The 18573-nt window shown below is 38.8% G+C and overlaps 1 protein-coding gene across 7 annotated transcripts in view; it reads left to right on the top strand.

Moving 5' to 3' along the window:
* Positions 1 to 18573, top strand: part of MAGI1 (membrane associated guanylate kinase, WW and PDZ domain containing 1) — a 1290512-nt gene that overhangs the window by 626997 nt on the left and 644942 nt on the right. For all 7 annotated transcript variants that reach the window (XM_078661551.1, XM_078661549.1, XM_078661547.1 and 4 more), the window contains exon 2: positions 1300 to 1416. In XM_078661551.1, coding sequence (XP_078517677.1) covers positions 1300 to 1416 — 117 coding nt within the window. The remainder of the gene's footprint in view (positions 1 to 1299; positions 1417 to 18573) is intronic.

Here is an 18573-nt window from a genome sequence, read left to right as displayed (position 1 = left end):
CTCAATGCAATTTTAGACAAATTAAATGCATTATTCATACAATTACTTTTAATACTAACATCTGGTCAGAACTAATGCCATTGAATCAGCTACTGGAGGGGTTCTTGAAATTGCACCACAATTATAGGGTTATTGTTTGACAGTGGTATGAAATTGAATGTTGTGCCACTCCTCTGTTCTCTCTTCTGTTGTTGGATTTGCTTCTTATTGTGGAGAATGCACCAGAACCCATTTTAAATAATACATTTCTTAGATTACATTATGATGCTAATGTTGGTGGGTAATCTGTTTTATTCAGCCAAGAGCACATACTTAGAAAGTATGGCTTTCAACCTTCTGATGTCCTTCCATTCATGTATAGTCTATGCACTAACATCTGAAGTATAATTAATAAAAATGATGTGTCTAGGAGAAAGAGCTCAGGATGAAGTTGGAATACGCAATTTGCCAGAATTGCGCAGCCGGATTCTCTGTAGTTGCTGTCCAAAGAGACAATAGAAAAGATCAGAAATGTAAATGAAGAACATGTTCATAAAAGATAGAGGTATGATTCACATTTTATTTTCCTCAGGAAGTCTCATTAGTCTTGGAAGTTCAGGAGTAAGTCATACATAGATCAAGAGCAGGATTCATTTACTCACAGAAAAATTGTTGTGAATGTATGTGTTGGGTGCATATGCTGGGAATATTGTATGTAGTCATGGATATTTAACCTGCACACAGTTGTACCATTTGTTAATTGTGTGACATTGGTACTGAAGTAAGCAAGTACATGAACCTACTTCCCACACACTGTAGTAAGCGATCTGAATTCTGGGTAACCTGTACAACCTACAAACAAGCGGAATGGCTTGTATTTAATATATACATGTAGGTATTACACTGCAACCATGGGACATATACATGTGTAGCACAATTGCCCCAAATATTAAAGGTTGACAGTAACTGCAGTAATAAAGGTACTGTGTAAAAATGTTTATAATGAGCGTCTTTGTAGTGCTAATCTTTTGAACAGAATAGTGTGTTTAAATAGGTTTCCAATTTTATGACTGAATCCCTTGAAAACCATATCATTGCAAGATCTTTAAAAGAACAGGTACTTGATGACTATTTAAAGATTTATAAATATTTTGCTAACAATGTCAAAATAACATGCATGCAATTTAGAAGCAAATCGCCTTTTGTTATTACTCAATTATCTGACAGTGCTTTGCCAATTTGGGCCTTTATTAAAACAAACTTTGCAATCTCACTTGTTTGGCTTACAGTGAAGTAATAGATTATTCTTTTTCTTTTTAGGAAGTCGGTTAAACAAGGACTTGAAACACTATCTGAAACAAAGATTTCAGAAAGGATCCCCTGATCACGAACTGCAGCAGATTATTAGAGATAATCTTTATCGCCATGCGGTGCCTTGTAAGTAATTTGCTTTTGATTCTCTGAAACAATTAACAATTTTACAAGAATGGTACCTTTAGTATTCTAACACTCCTTAGAACACTGGAATGTTGAGATCTCCATTGAAGACAATGGAGTAGCTCCGGGCTTGTAATGGCTTGTATAAGCCCGGAGCTCCAACATTCCAATGTTTGTCTTAATGTTTTTCCTCTTTTAATTTAGCACATTCTACTCTTAGTGGGTTTAATGTTCTAATAGAATTATAGCACTTCTGCCTCGGGCTATACCAGTTGAGAGGCTATACCTCTCCCACTTTGTAGGCCAACTCCTGCCGCTCTGGCCTATAACTTGGGTTCCAGTCCTTTAACAACAGGTTTAGCCCTGTGTAGCGGGCTATAAGGCTATATTTTAGTGACTACATTTATAATCAGTGCAGGTTACATGATAAAGGATCCATTTTTACATGTTAAGCAATTGGTTATCACCCATAATGTGGTGAATTTTATTTTTAATCCCAACTGTATTGTACTCAACCTATTTAAACGCATATATTCTTGGTACTGTATTGATGGACTTGCAGTTACAATATGGAGACTTAGAAGCTTTCCATATGTTTTCAAGGGCAACTGATGCATATCCTGATATTACTTAGTGTTTCTACAACAACCAAATGACATTCATAGAAGTGAGAATGTGGTTGAATTGTGACAACAGTTCTGGTTTATGAATTTGTTAATGTGAACATTTTCATACATTTCAAGGTGTGTGTATGAGCATCAGAAATTGTCAGTATTCAGACTAGTGTATATATATGTTTGTTGGATCTAGATCTGTTAGAACACCAATCAATTGTTGCACTGGTTCTACATAGTGATGTAGTAACTCAATCGTCATCACCAGCACAGCAATGTCCTTCAAAGACATATATGTATCATTGTATATTTAATTGTAAATAGCGTTGGATTGTTGTTGTGTGTGAGAGCGAACTAGTTGAATGTGGGATGTGTGGATTGACTGTGAATGTTGAATGATTTGAACATGTACAGTCCAAGATGTTTTTTATTGTATAAATTGTTTTTGTATGTTGATTGTAGGAATCTAAAATGTTAAATTGGTGAAATTTAACCAACAAATGTACTTAAAGTAAGAATAACAAGTGATTGATTCAGACTAAATTATAAGTCTTGTACCCACATTGTGTTCAATTCTAATGTGCATTGGTCAAAAGAGAAGGATTGAGGAGAACAGTATTGGCAATTATTCAGTTTTCTAGTTGGTCAGTGGCTTGGCCTTACTGTTGGGAGCCCATACCCAGTGGTGTTTTCTATCTAATAGCATTATAGCACTTGTGCCTCGGGCTATACCAGTTGTTAAAGGCCCACTCCCTCTTTGTAGGCCAACTCCTGCCGCTCTGGCCTATAACTTGGGTTCCAGTCCTCTAACAACAGGTTTAGCCCTGTGTAGCGGGCTATAAGGCTATATTTTAGTGACTACATTTATAATCAGTGCAGGTTACATGGTAAAGGATCCATTTTTACATGTTAAGCAATTGGTTATCACCCATAATGTGGTGAGTTTTATTTTTAATACCAACTGTAATGTACTCAACCTATTTAAAAGCATATATTCTTGGTACTGTATTGATGGACTTGCAGTTACAATATGGAGACTTAGAAGCTTTCCATATAATTTCAAGGGCAACTGATACATATCCTGATATTACTTAGTGTTTCTACAACAACCAAATGACATTCATAGAAGTGAGAATGTAGTTGAATTGTGACAACAGTTCTGGTTTATAAATTTGTTAATGTGAACATTTTCATACATTTCAAGGTGTATACCACAGTGTGTATGAGCATCAGAAAGTGTCAGTATTCCGACTAGTGAATATATATGTTTGTTGGATCTAGAACTGTTAGAACGCCAATCAATTGTTGCACTGATTCTACATAGTGATGTAATAACTCAATCTTCATCACCAGCATAGCAATGTCCTTCAAAGACACATGTCCCTTCAGAGCCACATGTCTGCCTTTCCAGCTCTTAGGTCTGCCTTTCCAGCTTATGAAAGGCAAGCTATCATTTATCGTATCCACTTTCCTTGCAGTCTTCTTTATTTTGTGTGGTGAGGGAGCAGCCCTCAGAAGCACTTAAAGTATCTCCACAACAGAGCTAGAAAGCTCCTCTGGCGATCCAAATATGTAATTACACCACAGTAATTTTGTTGGGTTTTCTGGCATTTGTATTCCGATGTGTATGATCAGTGGCACTGCATTTCCGAGGAGCAACTACACTTGTAGTATATTCATTCATAGCATCATACTCATTATAAAATAAATTCTAACAGCTATATTTATTCTGTACTAACGCAGTAATTGTGATGCCATTTTCTAACAGTACAACAATTATCTTGATAATAGCCTATTAACAGTAGCTAGTGGCATAGTGATTCTGGAAGATCTCTGATCCAGTACAATTTCATTGTCTTTTTATGAGCAAATCTTTTGCCCTATTAAAATGTAGTAGAAGTCCAATGGCATGTCCTACTGACACCATAATCCTGATGGAATTAGTTACTTATACAGTAATTCTGCCAACCAACACGAGTGTTACACTGAATTACTATATACAACTGATAATGGTTACTTTGCATCAGATAGAAGTTGTTCCATGTTATGTGCTTCTGTAAATAACATCATTATAATTCACCCTTTTATTAATTTGGGTTAATTACTTTTAAGGTAAAATAGCAGTGTCTTTGGTTTAGCCTAAGTCTAACCATATAAGAACAACATTATTTATGTGCGTTCATACCCTATTCCATGGCACCAAACTCTTGGATAGCTATTAATTAAGGGCATCATATCTTTAGATCAGTTTACACACACACACTCCATGAATGTTTAATATTTCTTTATTGTATGTTACTAGAGTCAAATACAGTTATCATTTACTTTTCCAGGAATTAAATCCAGCATACCTTGAAACAAGCACTCATCAATTTCTTTTCTCTCATTACGATAGCTCATTCCATCACTTAGATTAACCACCAAATCATTAAATATTTTACCAAACTACCCTCACCTTTTAATGTTTCTTGATTTGATGATTTTCAGTAAATCAATAAAAATATTCTACCTCGCCCTGTTTATTGCCTATGAAGGTAATTTACCCTTCTTGTCACTATATGTTATGCACCATTTTCATACCTCTCTGCTATGCTGGTGCACAGCATGTGGAACTTCTCTCTGCCCCCCTGAACACTTCATGGCACATTTAGTGACAAGAATTCATTACTGCAGTCTGCCATTGACAGTATGTCCATCACTTGCCATTACAATTCGATCTTGAGATTCTAAATCATGTGAACTAGTGAAAAGGCACCCACTATGCACCCAGAATGGATTCCTTATTCCTTCCTTATATTACAAATGCATTTCATTTCATTTCATAGTATTTTTAAAGCTGTACATTGAATTAGCTGCCCTCAATTGCAAGACTGGTGTATGAATTTGCTCATTGCTCATCCCACAGGTTTGATTTTAAACTTTTGATCTTGTAAAAAGGACTATTTGTTGGTCAGAACCTTCAATTTATTGAGCCAAACGTACAGCACAACCTCGTATGAGATCTTTAGAGATGATCAACCGTAATGGATTTTAATTGATCCCTGGAGAAGAAATATCTGATGTAAATTCACAGTAGCATCTATCTGTTTGTGGGATTCATTTTTGTCTGTTCTACTTATTAATTATCATATTTGCTTTTGTCTTGTTGGATGCTATTTATATCCTATTTTTCCATGTTTGTTTTACATAATAGCCAACTGGAACCTCCTTTCTTTAACTCACCCTTGATTTATATCTCTTCGGAAACAATAAACATGGCGTGGGGCAGAGTGTTAGCCCCCTCCATCTCAACACATGGGCTGTACAATCCACCCAGCTTCCATTTAGGAGTGGATTGGGTGGGTTGCATGCCTATGTTGCCCCCTAATGTGGATCACCTCTTTCTAACCCATACCCCCCTATATCACAAAGGTTTAAACTAATTAGAAAAACTATTCACTTAGGAATTAGTACCCCATAACCTGCAGCCTCATCATGCCTGCTCCACACCACACGTATCCTCAGTTAGCTCCCCTACACTTGGAAACAACAGGCCACCAGAAGTAAAACAGGGAATGGTGGTCTCCTGGCTAAAGGGATAGTGCTTCCTATTTCTTCTTGTAACCATTGTTCACTTTCCCTCTGTATTTCTGGACACCCATAGATAACGAGGAGAGAAAGGTTATGGAAGGTCAAACCACAATGGCCTTATCTCAACTTAACCCGCTCACCAGTGTTAAAACAAGGACCATAAATAAAATCACCTCAGGCCAAGGAAAGATGTGTGAGAATAGAAAAACAAATACCACGTTGAGAAAACCAGGAATAAATTAATCATGAAGAAAATTGGGATGTGAAGTCTTATGCCCCTGTAAAGTGATAATACGATGTGACAGTGGAAAAAATATCTTCAAGTAAATATTGCATTCATAAATTTGTAAAACTAGAAGAATCCGCAGGAACAAACACGAGGGGTAATGTGAGGTCGTTATAAGTGAGCCAAGAGGACAAAAATGCAAGTTTCACGTAGCTAAACTGGTTTAGCAGCCGAGCCTGTTTCTAGAAATCTCCAATATGAGTTTATTGCCAAGGGGGAACTTGTGTGACTTAAACAACGCTAGAGAAGGCAGGCAAAGAGGGTAGATACAATGCGCTTTATTTAAACGAGGACACTCCACAGCGGTAGGTGTTCGCCTCCTGGCAGCTGAGGTCTCACCTTCCACCTCAGTGACAGATCATATCACTCCAGCATTCCGAAGCATCGTATTTGTAACACCCCGTACCTAAAGTTGTCGCACTAGCTAAGTGCACGCTACTGCACCTCCTCATCCCCGCTGGCTTCAAGGCAGACTTGCGAAGGTAAGTAATATAGAACTGCTACACTTCGCACCCATTACACTATACAAGCCTGTTTCTTTCACCCTTAACACTTTCCACTTTCTTCCCCCCTCATAATAGAGACAGAAGTCGTTTGTTGCTCAAAAGTTATCAGTGTCCTCGTGATGATAACGTTTGCTGGTTTGCTACAAGATTGAATGATGCACTGAACACATGAAGGCAATAGAACCATAGTTCTTGGTCTGAAGATAATTTACCATAAACCACACTTGTAACTAAATAGAGACAAACAGCAGTTCCTAGAGGTTGAAGCTTAATGATTTAAAATGAGACCGGATGCACATAGCCACAAAAACCACAATAGGAAGTATTTGATCAAGGACATAGATTAGGAAGCCAGCTGGAAAAGACAGAGGAGCTATTTCAAAGAGTGGCAGCGGTCCCCCTTAAGCCCGCCCAATGTAGGACCTCCAGCCATAATTGGAGCTCTCCGCCATGACAGCAGGGATCACTATGGTGTTTTCCTCCAGCATAAGATATTAGGATTTTCTAATAACTTGCTCAGCTCGTATCCCCCATTCTTCCTTCTTTGTTTTAATCCAGTTTTAATGTGTATACTCTGGTGCAGCTAGTGAAGTATGCAGTACATGGATCCAAGATAATGCCTTTCAACTTTATAAACCTTTTTAAGTAAGTCACCACTTCTTTAGTGGCCCCAAAAATGTTAAACGCGGAGACTCGTGATTTTCTAAAATGAAGCCTCCTTTTGGGCAGTGGATACGCATATAGAGATTGCTGCCTTTATCTACTCTGCGCTTATTCTGCAAATTGGAAAGAATCAAAACACCTTGGCAAAAACAAATATTCAGATGTACATTTACCCTGGCCACTGACTCTATTTGCCCACTGATGATGGCACACTCCAGAAGAGACCCCGACATCCATAGTCATGTTACTGAGATCTGAGTGCCATAAATGAGCGACCACATCTATGTTCTTACCTCCCAAACCTCCACTGTGTCTGCCTTTGCACGATTGTTATTCTCAGTGATATCTGTGGCACTGTCATGGGGCAATGCAAATGTTCGCCCCATCCTCTTCGTTAGCGTGTCAGCCCACCTGTATGCACTGTAGAAGCCATTTTACATGTTCTAACCTCCTGTGAGGTTTGATTCAGCTTCAACTGCCCTAGATACTACCTTCACTGTGGGAAACCCAGCCGGTGTCAGTGTCTTGATCTTTAACATTCCATTCTTGAAGCTAGCAATGTCCCCAAAAATCCACATTCCTCTTTTCCACTTGTATCCTTATTCACTGCATGCTCTTTCCTCGTGCATACAACGTTTACCCTGCCAAGTATTAGTACAGTCACAACAGGACCATTTACACATATACGTCTTGAAGGCATGTAATAAAACATGGTTAGGTGATAGTATTAATGGATTCAATTAGATGCTGCTTCTTTTTGTACGGGTGATGTATACTTATACACTTGCTCTCCCTCGTTTGGATAATGGGCATTAATGCCATTTAAAGGGGTATACAGAACAATATTTCCACAGGGTTACCCATGTATGTAGCTTGATGGAGAATGGACGTTAGTCCAGTGACAGAGATCAGTTCCTGGATATGCACGTTGTTCAAATGTCAAGATGAGTATCTAACCTGTAAAAGTTGAAAGTAAAGAGTAGAAAAGTATTGACAGCGTGTCAGCTGCGATGAAATATGTCACCTATGAGGACTGCTGGTAAAAACATAACTACTAGCTTTTATTTGGTAGTGGGTGGAGGATATGGCCTTTTTTTCAATTTCCATTCCCCATCCATAATGGACATGCTGTGAAATATAGGGCAGTTATAATAGATTTATCATCTGTCTCCATATGTATCCACACAGCTGAAGAAATGAACAGGATGTCGTCAGTCTCTTCCTTCTGCTCACAAACCCCATCCCTGCTGTGATGCAGGAGGAACGAATGGCACGTAGACATGGAATCCTATCATGTACATGTTCATCAAACCTCTCGGCTGGAACAAGTACCAAGTCTACTTTCAGCCAGTAGGTTTCTTGCTGTCACCTTTGTCGTCTCATAAACCCAGTTGTGTTTTATTTTCTCTGTTTTGCTTCTCGAACTGAACAGACGTGCAGTGTTCATTGGTTCAAATGTATGGGCAGCAGTTAAACGCGTGCAGCTAGTAAATGTGCCTTTTAACTGCAGCTATTTAATGGTGATGTAAAGGAAGACAGAAATTCAATAAAAGGTATGTACAGCAGAGTTGCAGTGATCATGTAAGCTTTCTTAAAACAAAACAGAAATGTATTGAGCTAAAGCACTTTGGTAATAACGAACCACAGTGCCTACCACACCACACAACCAGCCAGAAAATAGAAAAAAGTTGTAACTAGCGTTTGCATTTGAACTTCCTAGATACAAGCGAAAACACCTTCAATTTTACACAATCCCACACACCCAACTATGATTACACCACATACATAAATAAACATGTTCTGCACTGAAATACCTTTTCTAGCATTACATTCCTAGAACATGCATCTGCAATGCAATAGGTCTCCCATTTTAGCGAGTTTGAGCTATTGGCATTGTAAATGACTATGGGCCCGATGTAGGTAATCCTCATTTACCGACTCTAAAATACCGAATTTTACCGATTCGGTATTCTAGATTCGGTAAATGAGATGTAGCTAAAAATTCGGTATTTTTTACCGATTCGGTAGGATTCGGTAATTACCGAATCGGTATTTACCGATTCGGTAATTGCCATTGATTCCTATGGGCCTTGAGGCCCATAGCAATCAATGTCAATTACCGAATTGGTAAATACCGATTCGGTAAAAATACCGAATTGTCAAGGGGAACGGGGTGTCACTTTGACACCCTGTTGCATCCCTGATTTTGGCTTGTGTGCCATGTGACACACATACATGCCCTTAGGGCATGTATGTGTGCCACATGGTACAGGTGTACATGCACAGATGTGCATGTACACAGAAATTCGTTATTTACCATGCAATAGTATTACATGGTAAATAACGAATCGGTAATGGCCTGTGGCACTGTTTGAAGTGCCACCTACATCTCGATTTACCGATTCGGTAAATTTACCGAATCGGTATTTTACCGAATCGGTAAAATTATGCCACCTACATGTCAAAACCCAAATACCGGTCGGTAACGGCCGAAATCGGCCGTTACCGACCGGTATTTGGTGACCTACATCTGGCCTTATGCCTTTTGCTTATGTTTTGGTTTTTAAAACATAAATAAAAGGCATTGACATTTACAAATGTGAGACCTATTGCATTGCAAATTATTGAAGGCATCGCTGAGTTGCCCCCTTCTGTCTCCCATTGCCCCTGAAGAGCTCCCCATTTGCAACGAGTTAAATAAACAAGCCAGTGGTCACAAGTGTGCACAGGAGACCCTCCTGCAGTAAGAGAAACTCATTAAAGAAAGTAGTGGTTACAGACTAAAAAAGACGTACCGTGTAACAACTGAGGTAAAAGGGCCAGTCCTCATGGGAGGTTACAAATGAAGACAAGGCGGGACTAAGAAGCCTAATAACGAAGCAGAACCTAGCATTTATGAAGGACAATGACACACGTTGATGACAGATATGGGATGAGAGTGGGCGGGGCTTCAAGTACATACTCCAGCATAGCATGGCTCGCAGCGCATGCGCTGCCCAGGTTCGACCTAAAAATGGGCACTCATTCTATAATTGGTCTAAGTCCTGTTCAATAAATTCTTCCAGTGAAAGTGAAATGAGCTGTTCCCTCCTTTTAATGGGAAGTGTTGGACTGTTTTAAATCCAAGAAATGTTAGCACCTACAGGACTAGGAAAAGATCCATACCCTCATATGACTTAGATCTTTGCTAGAGGTCATTATCCGTACAACACCAGTTGAAAAAAGGGGTTTGAGAATAGTAGACTATGGATTGGTCACATCGTTACAAAACTGCAGAAGCTGTTTGCAACCAGCCATAAGACTCTCCCGAAGGTCTATTTCTTGACTGTCAATCCCACCTGACGGTGCTGCTCACAATTGTGCCAAGAACCTGCAGTCGCATGGATTTTAATATAGACACTTCGGGCCACATAACGATTCAGCGCTAATGATGCCTAATTTTTAGAATACACTTTTTAGCCTCATGAAATGTTTCCAAAGTTTTAAAGCAATTTTAACAAGTGTATTTATAAAAAGGGTTGTACTAGATACATTTGTATTTTAAAGTTTGTTAATATGTATAAGCTCATGAAGCCAATTGCAATGGTTTTAATTAACTGAGCAATAAAGAATTACTTAATTGCGTTCACTTTAATTTATATAGAATAATTAGAATTAATAGACTGATCTCTGCCTTTTTATTTGTAGTTCCGGAGCTGTTTCTGAGCCTGCGTATCATTCTAATGCAGTAGTTTGCTAGATTCTGTAAAAAGTTTCCTTTTCACTTTGGAGAGGCGTTTTAAGGGCATAGTCATAGGGGGGTGTTTTTGAATTCCTTAGAAGTTTGAGTATGTTATTTTCGCTTGTTGAAACTTATATTTAAGTGTGTTAACATTATGACTGCCTGTGTCAGTCGGTATGTTTAATGGGCTGGTGATGACATTCCCTGTGTGTTTTTTCTGGGATATTCGTATGAGTTTTTCAATGTGTTTGTGTTTTAGTGTCTGTTTGCCTTTGTGCATTTTTTGTCTCTGTCCATCAGTTCATGTCATATGTTAATGACTTGGATATTGCCAGTCAATTACAAAGTCGATGAACATTATAAGGATACTCAGAGACAATCTTTACAGTGTTCTAATTATGTACAGAGGTGAGGGAACTTATTTATTTTCAAATTGTCCAGCCTCTGAATATGAATGTTACTTGGGACACAAACAACAAGAATGTGTTTTTGTATTGTAGTTGTACAAAAAGCACTGAATAGTATTATGGAAAACATGTACCAGCACAGAGCCCCAGTCTCTACATTCTCCAGGGAGAGAGTTCCTTTAAAAGATAGGGAACTGTACTTTCCCACGTTTGTGCATGCCTCTATTGACCAGTGGCGGCCCCTACATAATCCGCATACTTTAAGGGACCGGCGCAGCAAGAGACTAGTAAAGACACCTTCGCCTCGTTGGTCAAAGGGAGGTAATAGAGGCCCATCTGAGTCTAAAAAGGCTGCTCAGGCCCCCACTGGGCTGTGGGGATATCTGATCTGAACAGCACAGACATAGTTCAAATCAACCACCACTCTGCCCAAAAAAGCGGCCCACACTGACAGCAGCAGTCCCTCACTCCTTTCGCGTCAAGACAATGCATAAATGCAGCAAGGATCCACATCTGTTCCCCAAGGCATGTACACTACTCTTACAAGCCATTGTAGACACACGCTTTTCCATCCATGGTGCCCCTAGAGGGCTGTTCTACCTATCCTCAAGTGCTTTGGCACCTCCAAGGTAGGAAGTGCTATATAAATGCAGGTACAATACAAAAGAAAAAATAAGTTGTGGTGATGGTGAGATCACTTGCAACAAAGCTACACAGACCTGGTCCATGATAGTCACGGTGATGTGGCTGCAGTGGAACTCTGAACAAGGATGGGGGTGACGTGATCATATTTCTTCATCCCCTGAATGAGATGTACAATGCCTAGTAGGGTGCCCTTCTTCCTTTTAATGTGTATTCCTTTACTGCCTCATTGTGTCCAGCTTGACAAATCACAATAACTTCTATTTGCTCGATTGATTTAATTGGTAAAGGAATATCAATAAATACAAAACATCTGTTTTGAAGTTCTGTGGTTATACTGAATAAACCGGTACCTTCCTCATTATCATATTACATCTCTCTATTGATGTCATAACTACACTTTCCCAATTGCGTTATTAACCTTCTTGCTTTCTCATATAAATGCTTGAAAATGCACTATTTGCCCACGCTTTTTTCATAACGTTCACAGGGGGCATCCCCCGAATCCCCCTTATGATGATTGGCTCACTCGCTACGCTTGCTCGCCACCGGGAACTCATCATAAACTTTACGCCTCACCACTTTCAAATTTCACCAGCCACCACTGGGTTGAGGTGCTATACAAATAACACATACATATATACATTTTATAAACACAAAGCCACACGTACATAGTATGTCTTTGTGTATTATATTTAGAATGTGCTGAAGGTCTGTAAGGACATTAATCATCCAGTCTGAGCGGGATTGTTCTTATTGGAACAGAACAACGAATGATGTGCACATGGCTGGTTCCTTTCTGGAGTGTCATATTGGGCAAATAAAACGATGGTCTCAAACGCGTCCCGAGTAACTACCAAAGGAGGAGATTAATTCAACTATTCCACCCAATCACTTTTTTGTTTTTCACTGTGCCATTTAGAAACATGAGTGCTCACTTGTTCAAGAGTGTTGAAGTTTGGTTGTTATGCTATTCAACTGCCGGGGTAATTCAAATCAAAGGTAGCTTAGAGCTTCTGAAAGAACTTTGTGTCTATGACCTAAACAAGCCTGCTGTGACATACAATTGATATATATACTTTGAGAAATCATATGCATGTGAACATCTTAAAGGCATCTGGGCAGTGTGCCAATACTGGCTTGCCGATGAACATCTACTTGTAAGGCAGGTAGCGCAGCAGGTGGGAACTTGGCACTCTTTTTCAGATCTGCTGGGTTTTATTTCAGTCTTTGGTCTCTGTTAGCGTTCTGTTCCACAAAAGGTAGTCGCGTTTGGAAACCTGGTACCACCTGCTGCAGGCAATACATGGACAGTGAAGGCAATGTGTAGTCCAGGATGACGTCAGTTTTAGTTGTACACTCTTCAAATTCTAAATCTTACCTAACCCGCATTTTGTCTTGCTGTATAGGGATACATGTAATAAACAGGATTTGTGTTCTGCTGCACAACCGAATGGTGTAACCCTCCTAAAATTAACATACTTTTATCTTGATTCATATTAGTAAGTGCTTTATTAAGTATTTGCTTCACTTCAGGCTATTGCTAAAATAAATTGTAAATACATTTAGGCAGCAAGGTACTAAATGCAATGCCTGATAGACAGAGAACTATGTGCGTCTAATATGGAACTGAGTAGCATTTCATACAATGCTAGTGTAATTAGATTGAAGATCTGAAAGTTCTATCATGACAGTCCACCACTCGCCAATATAATGGTTTGGTGTTTGTATCTCTTTTTAGACCGCGGAAATTAATTTGATCACCTGAGATTACACCTAGTTGCTGTGCTAACAAATCATGCTATATCCCTCTCATAAATAGTTTACACACACACACACACCTGCGTTCATGTGCATAGTCTTGCTATCACAATTTCTGTATCCCTACATTACTTATCGGCAAGGAGGATTTGTTATGCATTCATACAGACCTTTTTTATTTTTTACAGCTGCAGCATATTTCAGTTTACCAACACTTTGGTGAAATTGGTGAAAAGTTTCATGTCTGTGTACAGCTTATAAGAGATTTTAGGGGATACGGTCCAGTCTATCTTCGCAAAGCACGTGCTCTATACTTATCCTTTCCTCTCCACTTTTGCTACCTGATACACAGTCTAATGGAAAAATTGCATATTTTGGAACACTGGCTCGGTAATTCACGTGCCAGATTTCTCTCCTGACCAAATGGTATGAGTCTTGGAAATCAGTGCCTGCCCGACTCTCCACTACTTTAGCTACCAAGAATTTGGAGTCCCTTATTAGGGTCAATTTGTAATGGGTGCAATATAAGACCAGGGCTTTAAGGCAGCTTTGGGCTACTTTGTTGGTCATATCTTCATAGCTCTCTACCCGTCAGGGTTGTAACGAGTATCCGATGACAAGCACATTTTGGTCCAATTCGAACATTTCAATGTATTTCATCAGAGTACATGAATATTAGGAATGGCCACTGCAGATAACTAGTCGTTTTTTGATGAAAAATTATAGTAAAACAGGATTGCTTACGAGCCCTAAAAAGTGTAAGATTGCATATTCATGGGAGAGTAGAGTTTTGAGACCAAGCGAAGATTCGACCATTTCAAAATACCTCCTCTCACATTCAATGGTTCGGAAAGTTTTACAAACACTCATCATTCTCCTGCTGTATGAAGCCTATTTATAAACTCTATATACCTATTGCTTTAAATCGCAGTGTTTACAATGGTAAACAATATGGTGCTTCTCCAAAGCTATGCTCTTAGCTTAAATTCAAAATGTGTTTTAGAAAGATTCTCTTTCCTGTCTCATAAGGTGACTTGGAATGCTGAACATCGCCCTCTGCATACCCCTTACACATTCAATAAGCACTTTCTCCAATTAGATGTCATTTTAAATTTCGACTTATTTAAAGATTCTGATTATAATTGGAATTTGGAGTATAAAAGCAAATGTAGCAACAATCAAAAGCATTGAATCAGCTACATTTTAATCAGTATGGAATGCTATCATAAAAGATGAAAAGATTTATGTTACTCATAGGCACTTTCTTGCTCTCTCTCTTTCGATCTTTAATATACCCATGCTTCCTTGTACTCTTTGAACCGCTGTACTCTGAGAAACCTAGATAATCTCACTGGGCTGGGCTATTGCCTAGTCACCAGTCACAGTGCTCAGGGTCATTCCTCTTCACATATATTTTCTTCTGGTATTTCTTCGTGCTCGGCCTGAATCCTCAGCCCTAAGGATCACATTGGGAATCTAATTTATTACTCTTGGTGGACCCCAAGTGATGTCTGGGTGTTTAACTCAAATTGTATGTGTCTGCCTCTCATGGTAGTCCTTGATTTACATGGATGTATTCTAGGCACATCTGTCTCTTTTTATCTAATTTACTTTAATTCTGTGTATTTTATCTACTTTTTTTATGTATTGTTTTTATGTAGTACAGACATTTTTCCTCAGCAGCTTCAAAGTGCTGTGTGCACAGGGAAAAAAGCTACAAAGAATTTATCATTTCATGTTAAGAATCCTAAATTTGCAATTTGCTGTATTGCTGGACTTACGCTAATTAAGCTGTAGGCAAAATCTAACAAGTACATTTTAGATGGTTTCCTGAATTTCAGAAAGTTGCTTTGGGGCTAAAAGGGAAAAGAAGGACCAAAAATGTTTGTATCTTGCTGTTTGGACCTAAATTCTGTTTTGGGCGGCCCATCTTAGGTGTTAGGTCTGTAGGAGGAAGAGGATGGTCAATGAGTTCAAAATGTGTTGCTTGTATTCATTTGCCCTGGGTAAAATGTGAAAGTACTTTGTCTTGTGCAAAACTGTATTGCACATAATTTAGTAAAATTATAGTTTCTGGTAAAGCAGTCCACTCGTTCCAATTCTGGATGCAACCTGTAATCATTAATTTAACAATTAAAAAAAGTCTGCATTGCTAGTAAACTATGGACATAATCAGTCTGAACTGATATTCTATTAACAGGTCAACCGTATCCAAATTCTGACAGTTAGCAATGGCAAACATGAATTGGCTGTAAAATGCACAATTTTTTATTTTACTTGGTTTCAAAAATTCTAAAAAATCTTGAAACATAAACTTTTTCAAATACAAGATAAATACTTCATAGCACATCAACTTATCACCAGTGCATACTGCGAACCTGTTATGTGTTATATGTTTGTTCCTCATAAAACATAGAACAAGCGGAAATACCTACATGTTTTAGTTAAATGTTTGCAAGCCAGAGGGGCAAGGAAGCGCAGGCAGATATGGCCTAATCCAAAGACCCATAAAACCAACAGCCAAATTTCAAAGGCGGGGGCCCTGCGAGATCATACCAGAAGTGACTATACATGTTAATTGTCATATGTTGTAAATGTGAAAATACCAATACAAATTATTATTAAAAAAAACAAAACTGTTTCATTTAAATTCATTTAAAAGGCAATTTTAAAATCAAAATTACAGATTGACTAAAAAATTCACATTAATGTCTATCAAAGAAATACACATATTTACGTTTCTAGAGTTTGAGTAATCACATGATCCCAAGATCATCAACAGGTGTTCATATAATTAGAATATTGCCAGTGTGATCATTTCAGATTATGTAGATCTTCCTACAGTGAATTGATACCTGGGCTAATGTTTCCACACATGAACCAAGAAGAGCCACAGGGCAGTCAGTACAGCAATATTGATCTATTTAGTTGTCCTATCAAGTGTCAAAATAGAGCCCAGTCTAGTGCACTTGAGCAGCATAATATTTGATACTTTAGAATATCGTCCTACCATATATATATAACCGGGTAAAGTGACACAAATAGCAAAATACCAATCTAGGGTTGCTTGGAGTAAAAGGGTACAATTGTTATTGTTTTTTGGCAGTGTTATATTTTTAAGGTTTATTGTTCAAATTAAAATAATAATAAAAACATGTCATGTGATAATACCTAAACCTGCTGTAGTATCTGCAGTTGTTTCTTTTTTGTATTGTAGGCATAAAAGCATATTCTGTATGGTGTCTTACTCTTACCATGTGTATCCACCGCCTTATACCAAAATCAATTTAGAAGTTTTACATAGCTGTAGAGGTTTTCTTACTCAACAAGTAGAGAGGTGAAAAAGACTAGTTTTGTTTGTCTTGTGCAAGATGCTTCCCCAAACTTCAAATTCACTGCCATCAGTATTAAGGAAATATTTTTAGCAAGATATACATATCCCAGGTGGTATAGTTCACGTGCCTCTGACTTTTTTGCTACCTAGGAAATTATCACGGCACCCTTTTGCTCAACTAGCCAGACCAGTGCCACATCATGGTATAATGTTATTATAGCTGATCCATCTTTTTCCTTAGAATGTCATTGGATTTGACTCTGATGTAATGACACAAAATCATGTTTATCTAGCCGTCCATGGTTACTGTGAGCTAAGGGGGTGATTACGATGCCGGGCAGACTTGTGTCTGCCCGACACTGTTTTGTAAATGGGACCGACGACCTCTGGTCGGTGGACCTGCCCGCCTCATTAGGATACGACCAAACACTGTTCTGTCGCATTCCGACATTCCCCTATGGGAGCATGCATTACGGCTGTAAACCGTCCGTAATACCTGCTCCCATAGGGAAACGGGAGGTGTTCTTCAACCCTGCACCCTGTGGCAGCCACAGGATCAACAGGGGGGCACCATAGGTGCCCAATCGGGCCCCCAACCGGAGGCTACACACACAAAGGGGGCCCTGCTGGGGGCCCCCAAACACACTTTCGGCTGGCATGGAAACCATGCATCATAATCCCAAGGGCAGAAAGGCCAGCCCTTTGGGATTACGAGCCAGTAGCGACTGGCCGACTGGCTCCTTGAGCCCATCGGAACCCAGCCAGAATGACCGGCGGGTTTCAGTTCCGACCGGCTGAGACATAATCAGCCGGTCGGAATTGAAATCGACAATGGCTCTTTCCGACCTCCTTCGTAATAGGCCCCAAAATGTCTACGTCAGCTTCTGTGTGTAGAGTTACTCCATCTCTGTTCTTTATCACTAAGCTAAGAAAAATACTTCATGAGCTTTTTTAAGATGGCATAAGTAAGGAAATAATGCATCTATTTCTGAGCACTGAAGTGCAAAACATCACCTTATAAAACCACCTCTGTAAGTAGCATTTCCATGTATGCTTCTGCTACAAATGCTTTTAGTGAAATTTTAAAAACAATTCTAACATGCTGTTAGCCAGTGACCCATTTCCTAAGAATACCGTCAAAGTTTTTACACAGCTCAATGAACCAAGTTTTTTTTAGTTGAAAATAAGCGATTTTACACTGACCATAATAATACATCACTTGGTAATTTGGAATGACTATTATTTTTTAACAATTTAAATCTATTATTAAAGACCCCTGCCTTCAGTAGATAATGAGATTATCATAACACACGTACATTTAGACAGAGTGGGGTTTTCCCTAATGACATGCAGTGTTCCTTACATGGCCATAAACTTGTTCCGTCTAGTAATTGCTTTCCTAAAACAAACAGAATCGATTTGTTAGCTGTGAAATAAGTTCTTCTTGTTCTTTTATGATGGAACAGTGCCTTCAATTTAAATAATGACAATATTTGTCAAATGTATTTCTTACATCCACTGATCTTCATTTGTTGAGAATAACAAGGTCTAAATTTGAAATAGCTTAGGTCAGGCTTGACAGCACAGCTATTTGCAGAATGTATTCTTACCAATTCTTTAAAATATACAAAAAGTAGTCATCAGCGCCACCAA

Source organism: Lissotriton helveticus, chromosome 9 (assembly GCF_964261635.1).
Source record: "Lissotriton helveticus chromosome 9, aLisHel1.1, whole genome shotgun sequence".
Taxonomy (NCBI): Eukaryota; Metazoa; Chordata; class Amphibia; order Caudata; family Salamandridae; genus Lissotriton; species Lissotriton helveticus.
Note: the sequence above shows the minus strand (reverse complement) of the source record. Positions and strands in the feature narration are given on the sequence as shown.